We start from the raw sequence: 15,870 nt of genomic DNA on the forward strand, positions 1-15,870 counted from the left end.
TGTGCAATCACAGATGCACAGGAAAAAGGGGTGTGCACAAAAATTCGTTCAAAGAATGCATGTATGCATAGGCGTCTCATGTCCCCATGTTGTCTCACTATGCAAGCAGTCTACTATGAATCTCATCCTTTACTTGGGAGCCTGTGTTACATTTTATTGTGACAAAAAGGCAACAGTGAAAGAAAATGCAAAAGTGATTGCAGGTAAAGAAGTATATAAACAAGAGAGAAACAAGAAATACAAATCAATGAACATTTTGTTCTGCAAATTTCAGGAAGAGGTCACAATAGATTTTAGATTTTCTTATTGGGAAACTGCAGCAACAGTGTTGGCAATACAATTTTGTTAGCTAGTAACTATACACTTGTTTGAATTATTTATTCCTCTTTCAAAATAAAGCATTTCAAATCTATAAAATTTGTAGCTTGTAATGTGAAATAATTGTAATTTATTATTTGATTGTTTTATACCTCTTTTCAATGTAGGAAGTCTATAGGCTGCTTCTTATTAGCATATTGCGTTCCTATACGATACTACAATTTGTATCTATTAGCATCTGTAAGTACTGTTCTAATGTATTTCATATCCACACAATTCTTTTGCATCCTGTATCAACAGAACAAGAATAAATCAATAAAAATGAAAGTGATTATTCCTGAAACTGAGAAATAATTAAGGGAAGTTCTTAGTTGTTATATGAAGGTTAACATGCTTTCAATGCATCACATGTATTTTTAATAGTGAAATATGATATGCAGACTAACACACTCAGACTCGACAAATTTGAGAATTTCATAGACACGAGAATCCACTAGAATGGAGGCTGTATTTTTCAGTTTCATAGTTTTTGCATGGTCAGTGTGCTTCATTTCTATTTTCAGTGGTTTGTTGAGGAGCTACATACACCCCATCAGTTCTTTTGTTCAGATTCAGGATCCACGGATGCTGTACTTTTAAGTCGCCACAGCATGAATATTCATTCACAGTTTTTGTATATGCATACTTTTCATAAATTTTTAGTTTTTGCTTCTCAGTTTTCCTTCTTCAAAACTTCAGATACTAGTCTTTACAGAAATTTGACTGGAGACTTTTTATCTAATAAGAGACACTCAGGGCAAGACATCTTGAATTTTTATTCAAATAATCTTCAGAAGTTGCTTTCTATACAACTTTTTTCTTTGCCTGTAATCATCTATAAACTTAAGTGCGCTTCCTTCGGAGTCAACAGACACTACTGCACATAAATCACTTTACAACGTAACCTCAACACACTACGCAGACACACATGGGCCCCAGCTGCCTGTCATCTGCTAAAAGGTGCAAAGATTCTCACCAGAGGCAAGTAACAATGTGCTTTACACATGGTCTCCATTTTCAGGAAATTCAAATGCACATATGTGGATGTGTAGTGGTGCTGTTGGAACTTGATGTGCAAGTGCAAAGTTGAAGACAAGAAAGGCATAGTGTGGACACACCTTTACAGTATCTTCTATCCATATTTTCAATTAAGTTTTTGTAAGCTCAGCATTACAACTACTTTGAAAATTAAGCTTTTCAGGCAAGATGTATGTAACAACTTCTGGTTTACAATTTCCATTCTATAAATGAAGCCAAAGCTGCAACTGTGACAGTAGCAGGCATAATAAGACCCAACATGAACTTTTAGGCTGCCTCCAAATACAGAGTTTATAATGAAATTAATTACAAAAATATGCAGTAACCTTTAGAGAGCTTTCAGTATCACAAAACTGCAAATGTAACAGGAACTAAAATCAATTAAAAATAAGCTATTTAACAACATTAGTCTCCAGTCTTTTAACCGCTTGCCTCAGCTGCTCTACAACAGTTTCAACATCATGTTGAGTTGTCTCTCTTCCAATACTGAGCCGGAGAGTGCAACAAGCCTTCTGTCTTGCAACACCGGAAGCAATAAGGACACCTGCCAACAAGAAAGGAAGAACTATTTCTACTGAGAAAGAACAACAGCTATGAGAGTACATTACAGCAATTTTACTGCTGGCTTGAAAACAGGATCCACTCAGTAGACCAACTTACTAGTCATCTGAGTAAGCAAACTTTCAGTTAAAATGAAAATATTATTTTTGGACGTGGCCATTCTGGAAGATTAAACAAAATTTTGTCAATAATAATAAATTGACCTCCAACAATAGAATGTGTTTGGCCTCTCACAAAAATTTCTGATGGCCTGGGAAACAGTGTATATTAGCACATACAAGTTTCATTTGTAAATACTATTAAAATCCAATGACAATTTATTGTTGAAAATTTATACTAGCAATAGTCCAGCGAGATAAATCAAGAACATTTCATTAATATCTGGCAAATACTGAAGTGTGTTGATCAATGGTCAAACCCATCATAAATTGTGCTCTAGGTAAAGACAGTATGTAGCAAGTAAGATAATCAAAGATGACAGACCCAAATTGCTTCAAATATTTTATTTGCGGAGTGTTGCAAAAACACTGTTATACTTTGATGCAGGAAAGCCTTTGATGAAAGTGACAAAGAAACCTCAGTGGCAGCTAGTGCATCTATCAGGAGAGCTGTGTGTAAAGCCTACAATGCTCTCCACAGTCAGATCTTTTTGAAAGAACTTTCAAAAATCCTAAAAAGCTCTAGTTAAGTTTAAAGCCAATTAATAGATACAAATTTTCCATCCAGTCTTTCATGGAGCAATCTCTTGTTTAATCTTGAGAGAACAATAAGAGCCAAAACATTAACCCTTACATAGTTGTGCCTCTTTTTATTTCTTTATTGCTCGCATAGTATACTGTGTATACTATCCTCTTGATCTGTAGTTTAAGACCCACAATTATGTGGTTGTAGCTGTTTACAGTTATTGTAGAGATACAGTGAGTCTAGTTTAATTTGTAAAAAATAAATACATCATGAATGAGTGCATTTGAAGAGCATATGAACATTAATTACTGTCTATTTGGGCTTCAAAACAGGTGCTGCATTGAACTGTGCTGTGCTCTTTGCATGTCAGTTTATTACACGAAATACATGTAATAGTTGTTACTCTGTGGTTCACCCTTCCACAAAGGTACCATCACCCACTCAACTTTTTGTGGTTTTTCTTCAATGGGCATTTCACTTCCTTTGCATCCAAAACTGTTTAGATATTTCTTTATGTTCCCAGATGAAAACATGATTTTGGCTCTCGAGATTAGTTGGGCCATCATTAACCATAAACTCAAGTGTTTTCAAAAAAAAATCTCCTAGTGAAACCTGGATGTGAAAACTTTTATATGATCTCAGCATTGATTCCTGCTACATTCAATAGGTAAGAAAAGCTTCTGGTTCTTCTGGAAACAGAATAATTGGTGGCTAACTGGTCAGCTGTGTCCACACCAACTTTGCTTGAATTATAAAAGGTGATTATGCCCAGTTTGTGTGTTTCTGGATACAGTCTGGCCTTGGCAGTGAGACACAATGGTCATGTGAGAGTTGTATTTGCATGAATGTGTGTTTTCTACTTTCAGCCAAAAGCTTACTTTTAGCTGTCTTTTTATTGTGTGTGGCATCTGCAATTCTAGAACTCCACTATATGGTGAGTAGCAATCTATACTTTTCATAATATTGTCATTATTCCATCTTAGATTTTAGATTGTTTGACTTCCCCTTTATATATTACATTTATATTTACATATTATATGCACTTTTAAAAACAGGTATACATAAAAATGCACACATATTCTCATGTAACGCTGAGTCAAAATTTCAAGTTAATCAACCAACTACTTCTCGAGATTTGTAAGCAAAAAGATACATAGGCTGAATTTTATATATAAATGTAGCTGTACAGTTCGAGGGGCCGGAAGTTTTAAGGAGGGACTGCAAGTCAAGTTTACTTTCTTCCCAAGATCCACAAATTCTGTAATCTTGGTCATCCCATACTTGCTGGCTTCAAAGCACCCACTGAATGTGTATCTGTCTTAGCTGATCAACACTTGCAATACATAGCACAAAGACTTCCCGCATATATTAAAGACACCAACCATTTACTAGATCATCTGAAATTGAGCCGGTTCCACTGATACCACCTCCGTCTGTACCAACATCCCATGTGTACATGGCCTGTCTGCTGATACACATTTCTACAGTCATCACCCACCTAATTCCAAACCTATGACATCCTCGATTATCATCTAAATCAACTTTATACTTACCGACAACTAATTCACCTTTGAGGAGCAGACATACAAACAGATCAGGGGTACACCTGTGAGAACCAGGATTGTCCCTTCCTATGCCACCTTTTCATGGGTCAATCGCAGGGAGCTTTCCTTGGACCCATAAGCCTTCAAGCCCCTCGTCTGGTTTAAATACATTGATGACATCTTTGCTATATGGATTCACAGGGAGGCTTACCTGTTAAAATTCCTGTAATCTCTAAATACAATCTACCAAATAAATTTCATTTGGTTCTATTCTGAATCCTATGCAACTTTCCTTGTAGTTGATCTCAGCTTCACTGAAGGGGAGCTACACACTTCTGTTTACATTAAACCTACTAACAAACAACAGTACTTACATATTGAAAGCTGCCATCCTTTCTATGTCAAATGTTCCCTCCCACACAGCCCTTGGCATTCAAGGTACACATTTTCGTTCAGATGCACACTCTTTACAGCAATACACCGTCACTCTCACCTCAGCCTCCATTGTATGCAATTAGCTGAACAACCTAGCTCAAAAGCCAATTTCCCAGGTCATCACATCCAATACTGGTATTAATGATCCCTCCAAAAAACAACTTAGCCATACACCACTTGTCACTCAGTATTATCCTTGTCTTGAATGTATTAATCGGCTACTTTGACAGGCCATGACTTCCTGTAATCAGGCCCTGAAATGAGATCCATTCTGTCTGATGTTTTTGCACAGCACACCTACAATAGCTTTTTGATGCCCTCCCAACCTCCGCAATATCTTTGTCAGATGCTATGCTTCTTCTGCACACATCTCCCTATCCTATGGGTCCTATCCTGTGACTGTCCCAACTGCAAGCCTTGCCCTATGCACCCTCCTACCATCACCTATACCAGCCCGGTACCTGGCAAAACATATACTATCAAAGGGAGAGCCACTTTTGAAATGACAAGACATATAGCCGGCCGAAGTGGCCGTGCGGTTAAAGGCGCTGCAGTCTGGAACCGCGAGACCGCTACGGTCGCAGGTTCGAATCCTGCCTCGGGCATGGATGTTTGTGATGTCCTTAGGTTAGTTAGGTTTAACTAGTTCTAAGTTCTAGGGGACTAATGACCTCAGCAGTTGAGTCCCACAGTGCTCAGAGCCATTTGACAAGACATATATCAGCTGTTATGTAAACACTTTTTGGTCTTTTAGACCAGCATGACTACACCAAGTTATCAGTTAGGATGAATGGGTATAGGCAGAGGATGTATACTAGAAACACACAATAGCCTGTTCCAGAGCATGCACTTCAACATGACAGTCGTGACCTCAGTGCCTGTTTCACCACATATGCCATGTTATGGTATAACATGAAGTGCCAGTACAAAGATGCAGAACGCAGGAGCAGAGAAAGCGGTGAGGAAACGGTGGCCAATAGTGAGCGGAACTGGACGGCACCACGCCAAGAGCGACAACTGGAAGAAGGGAATATAAGCGACACTCCTGCTAGCCTCGGCCACTCAGATCACGGACGCTAGTTATCAGTGACAAGTGTCAACTTGCCTGAACAGTTCACATATTAAGGACACTGAATTATATTGGAAGTCGCAACTACAATTTGTAAATCTCCAAAGTTAAGTATTGTCAGTTGCTTTATAGAAATAAAACTACTAATTCTATTTGTTTGAATTATTGTACAGCATTCCAAGAACACAACATCCCCTAGGCACCCTATTAGCGACGAGTGGGCAAGACACCACATGCCATCTGGATTCTTCCCCCAGACACCAGTTTCTCAGAACTCCGCACGTGGGAACTGGGACTACAACATGTCCTTGGTTCTTGTCTCCCACCTGTCCTTTATATGTTAATTTCTTCACTCTTGTCATTTATTCGCAGTAACTGTTCTTTCTTTTCTTCACTCTGAGTTTTCTACCTCTTTCATTTTCTCACTTGTCTATTTTTCACCCCCCCTCCACACACACACACACACACACACACACACACACACACACACACACAATGCAGTTAGCTTTTTGTCTTATTAACTTGTGCATGGTGTTTTAGCAGTAATGTCTGTCTTGCATTTTATCTTATCTTCCACCTTTAAGCTCTCAGGTTTTCAAATCTTGTCTGGTGTGGTCCCTAACAATCAGTCTTTCCTTCTCATCCCGTCTGGTAAGTCTCCTCTGACACGGGGTCCTGAGTGACTTTTCTGAACTCTACCTCTTTTTCCTAAACCTTACCAGTCATTTTCCTTCACCCTTCTTCTTTCCCCTTCAACCCTTCTGCAAGAAGGAGCAACAATTGGTTCCAAAAGCAGGCATACATTATAGCTTTTATATGTGTGTTCTCCTGTTGCCTCTTTGTCAGAAGATTCTTTATCTATCCATTTACTTACATTTTCAAAAACTGATTATTTTTGTTGATATAACAACAGACAGAAAGGCTGTCATTACATGAGTCAACAGAAAATACTACTCAGAATGGAGAAACATTTTAAATGAAGTTTCAGAAGGGTCTATATTAGACCCAATCCTTTTTTTAAATTTAAATCACCAATCAACCACCATAGATTTCCATTCGGTAATATTTGCACATGACACATCAGGTCTCACTGAAAATAGTAATTAAGATAAACTTCCAAAAAATTCCATAGCCACTCCAGAAAACATTCTTGGTTCCATGTGTTGTTGTTGTGGTCTTCAGTCCTGAGACTGGTTTGATGCAGCTCTCCATGCTACTCTATCCTGTGCAAGCCTCTTCATCTCCCAGTGCCTACTGCAGCCTACATCCTTCTGAATCTGCTTAGTGTATTCATCTCTTGGTCTCCCTCTACGATTTTTACCCTCCACACTGCCCTCCAGTACTAAATTGGTGATCCCTTGATGCCTCAGAACATGTCTTACCAATTGATCCCTTCTTCTAGTCAAGTTGTGCCACAAACTCATCTTCTCACCAATTCTATTCAATACCTCCTCATTAGTTATATGATCTTCAGCATTCTTCTGTAGCATCACATTTCGAAAGCTTCTATTCTCTTCTCTTCTTGTCTAAACTATTTATCGTCCATGTTTCACTTCCATACATGGCTACACTCCATACAAATACTTTCAGAAAAGACTTCCTGACACTTAAATCAATACTCGATGTTAACAAATTTCTCTTCTTCAGAAACACTTTCCTTGCCATTGCCAGTCTACATTTTATATCCTCCCTACTTCGACCATCATCAGTTATTTTGCTTCCTAAATAGCAAAACTCACTATTTAAAGTGTCTCATTTCCTTATCTAATTCCCTCAGCATCACCCGACTTAATTCGACTACATTTCATTATCCTCATTTTGCTTTTGTTGATGTTCTTCTTATACCCTCCTTTCAAGACACTGTCCATTCCATTCAACTGCTCTTCCAAGTCCTTTGCTGTCTCTGACAAAATTACAATGTCATCGGCAAACCTCAAAGTTTTGATTTATTCTCCATGGATTTTAATACCTACTCCAAACTTTTCTTTTGTTTCCTTTACTGCTTGCTCAATATATAGATTGAATAGCATTGGGGAGAGGCTACAACCCTGTCTCACCCGCTTCCCAAGCACTGCTTCACTTTCATGTCCCTCGACTCATAACTGTCATCTGGTTTCTGTACAAATTGTAAATAGCCTTTCGGTCCCTGTATTTTAGCCCTGCCACCTTCAAAATTTGAAAGAGAGTATTCTAGTCAACATTGTCAAAAGCTTTCTTTAAGTCTACAAATGCTAGAAACATAGGTTTGCCTTTCCTTCATCTATTTTCTAAGATAAATCGTAGGTTCAGTATTGCCTCACGTGTTCCAGCATTTCTACGGAATCCAAACTGATCTTCCCCGAGGTCAGCTTCTACCAGTTTTTTCATTCGTCTGTAAGGAATTAGCGTTAGAATTTTGCAGCTGTGACATATTAAACTGATAGTTCAGTAATTTTCACATCTGTCAACACCTGCTTTCTTTGGTATTGGAATTATTATATTCTTCTTGAAGTCTGAGGGAATTTCGCCTGTCTCATACATCTTGCTCACCAGATGGTAGAGTTTGTCAGGACTGGCTCTCCCAAGGCTGTTAGTAGTTATAATGGAATGTTGTCTACTCCAGAGGCCTTGTTTCGACTTAGGTCTTTCAGTTCTCTGTCAAACTCTTCACGCAGTATCATATCTTCCATTTCATCTTCATCTACCTCCTCTTCCATTTCCATAATATTGTCCTCAAGAACATCGCCCTTGTATAGACCCTCTACATACTCCTTCCACCTTTCTGCTTTCCCTTCTTTGCTTAGAACTGGGTTTCCATCACAGCTCTTGATATTCGTGCAAGTGGTTCTCTTTTCTCTAAAGGTCTCTTTAATTTTCCTGTAGGCAGTATCTATCTTACCCCTCACGAGATAAGCCTCTCCATCCTTACATTTGTCCTCTAGCCATCCCTGCTTAGCCATTTTGCACTTCCTGTCGATCTCATTTTTGACACGTTTGTATTCCTTTTTGCCTGCTTCACTTGCTGCATTTTTGTATTTTCTCCTTTCATCAATTAAATTCAGTATCTCTTCTGTTACCCAAGGATTTCTACTAGCCCTCGTCTTTTTACCTACTTGATCCACTGCTGCCTTCACTATTTCATTCCTCAAAGCTACCCATTCTTATTCTACTGTATTTCTTTCCCCCATTCCTGTCAATTGTTCCCTTATGCTCTCCCTGAAACTCTGTACAACCTCTGGTTCTTTCAGTTTATCCAGGTCCCATCTGCTAAATTCCTACCTTTTTGCAGTTTCTTCAATTTTAATCTACAGTTCATAACAAATAGATTGTGGTTAGAGTCCACATCTGCCCCTGGAAATGTCTTACAATTTAAAATCTGATTCCTAAATCTGTCTTACCATTATATAATCTATCTGAAACCTTTTAGTCTCTCCAGGGTTCTTCCATGTATACAACCTACTTTTATGATTCTTGAACCAAGTGTTAGCTATGATTAAGTTATGCTCTGTGCAAAATTCTACCAGGCGGTTTCCTCTTTCATTTCTTAGTCCCAATCCATATTCACCTACTACGTTTCCTTCTCTTCCTTTTCCTACTGTCGAATTCCAGTCACCCATGAGTATTAAATTTTCATCTCCCTTCACTACCCGAATAATTTCTTTTATTTCATCATACATTTCATCAATTTCTTCATCTGTAGAGATAGTTGGCATATAAACTTGTACTACTGTAGTAGTACTGAATAAAATTATGAATTTACAAAGTCTAAGTGATGGAATTTAAAACCAATCAATCAAGAACAAATAATTTTCAGAACCGACACACACACACACACACACACACACACACACACACACACACACACACACACAAAGAAGTATCAGGAACTTTCTTGGGAATGCATCTGAATGAAAACCTGTCATTGTCATCACATATTGCACACTTAGCAAATAAATTAATCAATACAGGCAACAAGCGAACAATAAAAGTAGTAGCATCGTCATCCTGAATCCGCAATGAAAAAATATGAGAAGAGGAAGTTCAAGAATGTCTTGTTACCTACTATTACATGATCTGACTGTGCTATGTGTTCCATCCCTCCACAAACACGAACTGATGCTTTTTTCACAAAATAATCCTTTTTTTTTTTTTTAAGTAGCATATGTACAAAGTCATGTTTCCTACCCACTGTCTACAGTTCCCTGTCTGTGCCCCATAGCACAATGGTACAATGGGAATGAAGATTTTTAACAAATTAAAAACTAAAAATGTAAGTAAGATCAAGAGTGGTTTACGGAAGAGAGAATTTTATGGCATGCTGATCCAAAAGTGTTATTATTCAGTGGAGCAGTTCTTGAATGATAATATTGTTATTTGTAAATACTTTTGAATTAAAGGAGACCACTCACTGAAAGGCAGTAGTGTTGCCAGCTGTACTTAAAGTGCCAATGCTACTTTCCAAAAGGCAGACTGTTTGTGGTGGGGGTACTGTCAGATAGGGGTGGGTAGTGTGTGAAGGCAGCAAGAAGTAGGGGGAGCAGGGGTGGACGGCTAGGGCTTGTAGGGGAGAGGTCACTTTGCCCGCTAGGACTGCAGGGGCGGGGGGGGGGGGGGGGGGCGGCAGGTATATGGCTTGGAATGATTGTAGCAGCCGGTGCGATGCAGCACACGCTGGAGACTTGCGGACGCGAACTGGGAGAGGGTGACAGGTCGTAGGAAGGGGAAACTGTTGGGAGGGGGCAGTTGGTTACCTGAGATTGAGGCCAGGATGATTACGGGAGCAGAGGATGTTTCGGAAGGAAAACTCCAATTTGCCTTGTTCAGAGAAACTGGTGGTGGAGAGCAGGAAACGGATGGCCAGGGTTGTGAAGCAGCCATTGTAATTCAGTATGTTGTGCCACCAGTTGGTACACTTTGTTCTTGACATCCTTCATTGCTAAATGGTCAGTGTACCTGACTGGCATACAGCAGGCCCAGGTTCCATTCCTGGCCGGGTTAAAAATTTTCTCCGTTTGGGGACTGGGTGTTGTGTTGTCCTCATCATCAGTGACATGCATGTCACCCAATGTGGCGTCATCTGGAAATACTTGCAACTCAGTGGCTGAACTTCCCCAAGAGGCAATCTCTGCCATATGATCTTTTGATCTTGACAACAGTTTGGCTGTGATATCTTCGTGGTTTGGACTCAAGGCCAAGACACCTTATCCACATTGCTTCAAAACCTCAACATCCTTCCTCCCATCTGCTTCAGTTGGTCCTCCTCTACCCAGTGCTCCACCTTCCTTGACATTGGCAGCCACCACACTGGTGGCTCCATCCACAACTTGGTCCAAATTAAACCCACTGCCCACTAACAGTACCTGCATTCTCATAGCTGCCATCCCTTCCACACCAACTTACAGCCAAGGCGATCTGTGGATGACATACCTGCAGTGACAAGAACTCCCTTTCCGAGTATGTTGAAGGCCTCGTAAAGGTCTTCACAGACAGTAAATAACCCCCAAACATAGTCCACAAAAACTTTTCTCGCGTCATATTCTCACACAGCCCCAATTCTGCCACCCCCAAGAACCAGCTTCAGAGCCCCCGCTGTCACCCAATATCAACCTGAACTGGAAAAACTGAACCATATCATTTACCACGGTTTTGATAACCTCCCATCCTGCCCTGAAATTTTGGACATCCTATCCAAGGTCCTTCCCACCCCCTAAAGTGGTGTTCTGTCACACATCCATGCTCCACAAAATCCTAGTTCATTCCTATGAAACCCACTCAATCCCTTACCACAGGGGTTATATCCTGGCGGCAGACCAAGGTGCAAGACCTGCCCAATCCATCCACCAAGCACCACCTACTGCAGTGATGTTACAAGCTTATCCTACCCCATCAGAGGCCCAGCTACCTGTGAAAGCAACCGTTGGTACTCACGCCAGCTGGTTGGTACTCATGCCAATATAAATAGCTCTGCAATTTTTGCAACAGAGCTGGTGTATGCACAAGGTTGTTCCCACTTAACTTTCCCAAATCATGAATTGAAATACATTAGTTTGAATGACAGCAGGGCTGCAAATTTAACAAAAGCTGATTGATATCAATCCTTCATCATTTAGATATTCATCTAAAGTATTAATGGATTTTTCTATATAAACTGCTTCAGAAATAGTTTAATTTTTGGCAGTTCATTAGTAGCAGATTGAAGTTGAGTAGGGGAGTATTTAATACTCGAGCTGGTGAAATGCACTTTTTTCTGCATCATGCTAACATTTTTAGTTCACAATGTAGATCAATCTTTCTCCTTGTATTGTGACTGTGATGCCAGGTGTTATATTTGTACAGAGATTGATTCTTGCAAATAAAACACATCAGTGTGTCTGGAATGATCATGTTAGAATTCCTAATTTTTTAAATATGTTTCTATATGAATATCTAGGACAAACCGTGCACGAGTGATTACTCTTTCTTGAGTGGCGAAAATTTCTGTTGTCTGTGGCCGGTTCCCTGTAAGATAGTAGTGAATGGAAGTCAGTGTAGCTGCAAGTGAATTAAAAACTCCGCAAACTGTAAGTACAGGAAAGTACGCATGTGGAACATTTGGCAACAATAAGATATAAATTGGTTGCATTATAGTATGGTTTATCTATTTCTGGATGTTTCTTTTTTCTTTAACACTTTCTCTTAATACACACTATGAGGTTGGCACAGTCATGTTACAAGTATCCACATTAATCTACTAGAGAAGAAGTGTGCCAATGACATCAAATTTCCTCACAACATCTTTGCACGTACTTGGTGGTTCCGCAGGATGTATACTTAGTGTTGTAATTCAAGTTTAATACCTTTTTTGGTACTCCTTTCAACACAACATTTTTATTCCAGTATTTCGAGCAGATTAGAAGATGGCGTCCATCCTCTACCTTAATATAGGCAAATATTTAAAAGGTTTGGTGTACTAACAACAGCCCCACATACTTTAACACTTACAGCACGGTACCCGTATGCCATACGGGCGCAGCCGCACTGACGTTGGCGACGGCACCCGTATACCGTTTGGGCGAGCCTTTATTTGGCTCCGTAAGCGCGTCTCCGAAGCAGTTTCGTCAACTAATGTGGAGGTATTTCATTCTTCTTCCGCAAGAGGCAAGCACTTATTGGCTATCTCATCCTGGGAGCAGCTGTGAGCACTGCAAAGACGAAGTTAACTGCAGTTCATTCACAGGTGTTTACGATCGCGAAAATATCGTGCAGTGAGTTGACGGAGGCAGAGATCTTAGATATTCTTTATGGAGATGCAGGATCTGAAATTGACGAATCTGACAAAGAGGATTCGTACTCTCCAGACGAAAGTACAAGTGATGATTCAGGAATGTATATGTCTCAATTGTTCATAAAGTGAAGAGGTCATTGCCGCATTTTGTATTGTGAGTAATGTTCATTACTTCACTTCCATTTAGTATCTCTTAGTACCAATCTTAGCATTATTTGTTTTTTCTATGCAGACAATGGTACAGACCATCAGTCACCATCTGTGATACCTGGTCGTGTCTGGCTCACTGAGCACAAAGGGCAAGATTGGTTGGAACTAGACGATCAGCCAGCACTGCCGGATTTCCACGAAGTAGTCGGCGTACCATCTCATTTTTCGGATGCCACTGAGGAGCTTTGATATTTTAGTTATTTCTTTGATGATGACCTTATTCGGCTCATCAAAAGTGAAATGAATCTGTACGCTTGTAACGTTATTACGACAATGAAACGCAAAGGTAGCCTGAAAATAAACTCTGTTTGGCATGTGGTCTGCAGTAAAATTGCAAGAGATTTACTGGTCTCTCAGTATTATTTTGCATATGTGCGTCATCAAATTGCCGAAAATCAGTGATTATTGGTCAACAGACCCGTTTCCGCAGACAGGATTTGTGAGTAAATTGTTGAATCGCGAACGATTTTGCGCTACATTGTCAATGTTACACTTGAATGACAATGCTACGTTCATTAGCAGAGGCGAAGAAAAGCACGACCCACTTCACAAAGTGATGCCTTTGTTTGATTTCTCTGTAAATAAAAGCAAAATTAGTTTTCGTCCAGGCAAGAATCTGACAATAGATGAGGCAATGTGTCCCTTTCGTGGTAGAACAAGCTTCAGAGTATATATGAAAAACAAACCCAATAAATATGGAATAAAATTGTATGCTCTCTGCGATTCATCAACTGGTTATATGCTAAACTGTGGTGTATATACAGGTTCTGCCGGCAGTGTTGACAATAGCATCCAGGGCCTTGTAAAAAGGTTGTGTTCACTGTACTTTGGCAAAGGACATTGCATTTATATGGATAGGTACTACACCAGTCCATCTCTTTTGGACATGTTGTGGGAAAATAAAGCTCTTGGAGTGGGAACTGTAATGAAAAACAGGAAAGGTTTGTGATGAATATTCAGAACACTAAAACTAAAAAAAAAAAGATAGTTTTTCAAAGGAAACACCATCTCTTGGCAGTGAAGTGGAAGTCAAAACGAGATGTTTTTTGTCTTTTCACAAAGCATAAGTCTACCAGCACTAGTATTCAAGTGAGGGCCAAAGGTGGAATAGCAGAAATTGTAAAGCCAGATGTTATTATTGATTACAATAAGAATAAAGCTGGGGTTGACAGAGCAGATCAGTTCTCCAGCTATTATCCGTATGCCCGAAAAACTTGGAAGTGGTGGTAAAAGCTGTTTTTCCACTTGTTCATTGTGTCAACTGTCAACAGTTTTATTTTATATAAAGAGAACACTAGGAAGAATGTATCCCTAGTAGACTTTATTCACAGAGTGGGGAAGAAATTGGCTGAGAAGGGCGGAAATATTTTTCAGTGAAAAGCCACTTCATCCTCACAAATTGAGAGGACATTTGCAAGGTACTTTCCAGATAAGGTCCCACCCACTGCAAACAAGGTGAATACTACTAGGTATTGCAAAGTATGTTCAGACAGGGGGAAGGAGGAGACGGGTAAGCGCATCAGGAAGGAAAGTAGATGGTGGTGCAAGGACTGTGGCGTTGGCCTTTGCGTCCCACAGTGTTTCCAGGATTTTCACACAAAGGCTAACTACATCTGAACTATTAAAATACTCTAATTTGCAGGTACCTGCAGTTACAGTTCAGTGATGTTTTGTTTTAAACTTAGATACAGTAATAATGGCATTACTCAAGAGAGAGATCATGTAAAACTTTTTTATCCACGATATTTTTGTGTTTTCTTTTTTTAATTATAACACCAATTTGTATTTTATATTGTAAAATAAACTCACATTCATGTAAGGCTCTTAGATTTTCCTTTTAAATGACACAAGAACCATATTCCTATCATTTTTCTGTTCTTTGCAATCTAATTTCAAACATCCATTAAATATGCCAGTTCACAGCCAAGTGCCGGGTGTAAAGAGGGCAGTGTTGAAAGTGTTAACTCTCTTACAAAATTTGTTGAAGAAAATCAGACATTGTTTGAAAGTAACAGCTATATTCATAAACGCACTAAGGTGACAAAAGTCTTGGGATATCTCCTAATATCATGTTAGACCTCCTTTCGCCCAGCATAGTGTAGCAGCAATTCAATGTGGAATGGACTCATCAAGTTGTTGGAAGTCCTCTGCTGCAAAACTGAGCCATGGTGCCTCTGTATCTATCCATAATTGCGAAAGTGTTGCCAGTGAAGGATTTTGTGCATGATCTGATCTCTCGATTACACCTCATAAATGTTTGATGGGACTCACATCTGGTCATCTGGGTTGGAAAATCAGTTTCCTGAATGGTCCAGAATTTCTTCAAACCTATTGTGAACAACTGTCATTGGTGACATGGCACATCATTGTTTGGGAACATGAAGTTCACAAATGGCTGCAAATGGTCTTTAGGTACCCAAACATGACCATTTACAGTGAATAATAGGTTCAGTTGGACCAGAGGAAATGACATGTTGAGGAAAGCTGTACCTTTTCTTCTCCCCTTAGGGGTTATTTTTAGAGGTACAAAGGGTGTTCAAAAAGTTTTGCACAGTCATCTCTAATTGTTTTATTTTTTGCAGGAGGAGAATGAAATTTTTTGTGAACATACTTGGAACATTTAGCTATAAGTTGGTGTATAAAAGTATTTTCTTTTATTTACTGGTGAGCCATAATGGACCATGAAGGAGATGTCAGGTTGCGACAACGGTCTGTGATGGAGTTCCTCT

The 15,870-nt window shown here is 39.5% G+C and overlaps 1 protein-coding gene across 3 annotated transcripts in view; it reads right to left on the bottom strand.

Moving 5' to 3' along the window:
* Positions 1-1,717: 1,717 nt before the first annotated feature.
* Positions 1,718-15,870, bottom strand: part of LOC126473842 (selenocysteine lyase-like) — a 153,181-nt gene continuing 139,028 nt past the window's right edge. For all 3 annotated transcript variants that reach the window (XM_050101170.1, XM_050101172.1, XM_050101171.1), the window contains exon 8: positions 1,718-1,939. In XM_050101170.1, coding sequence (XP_049957127.1) covers positions 1,788-1,939 — 152 coding nt within the window. In that variant the 3' untranslated portion in view covers positions 1,718-1,787. The remainder of the gene's footprint in view (positions 1,940-15,870) is intronic.

The sequence above is a fragment of the Schistocerca serialis genome, chromosome 4, assembly GCF_023864345.2.
Source record: "Schistocerca serialis cubense isolate TAMUIC-IGC-003099 chromosome 4, iqSchSeri2.2, whole genome shotgun sequence".
Taxonomy (NCBI): domain Eukaryota; kingdom Metazoa; phylum Arthropoda; class Insecta; order Orthoptera; family Acrididae; genus Schistocerca; species Schistocerca serialis.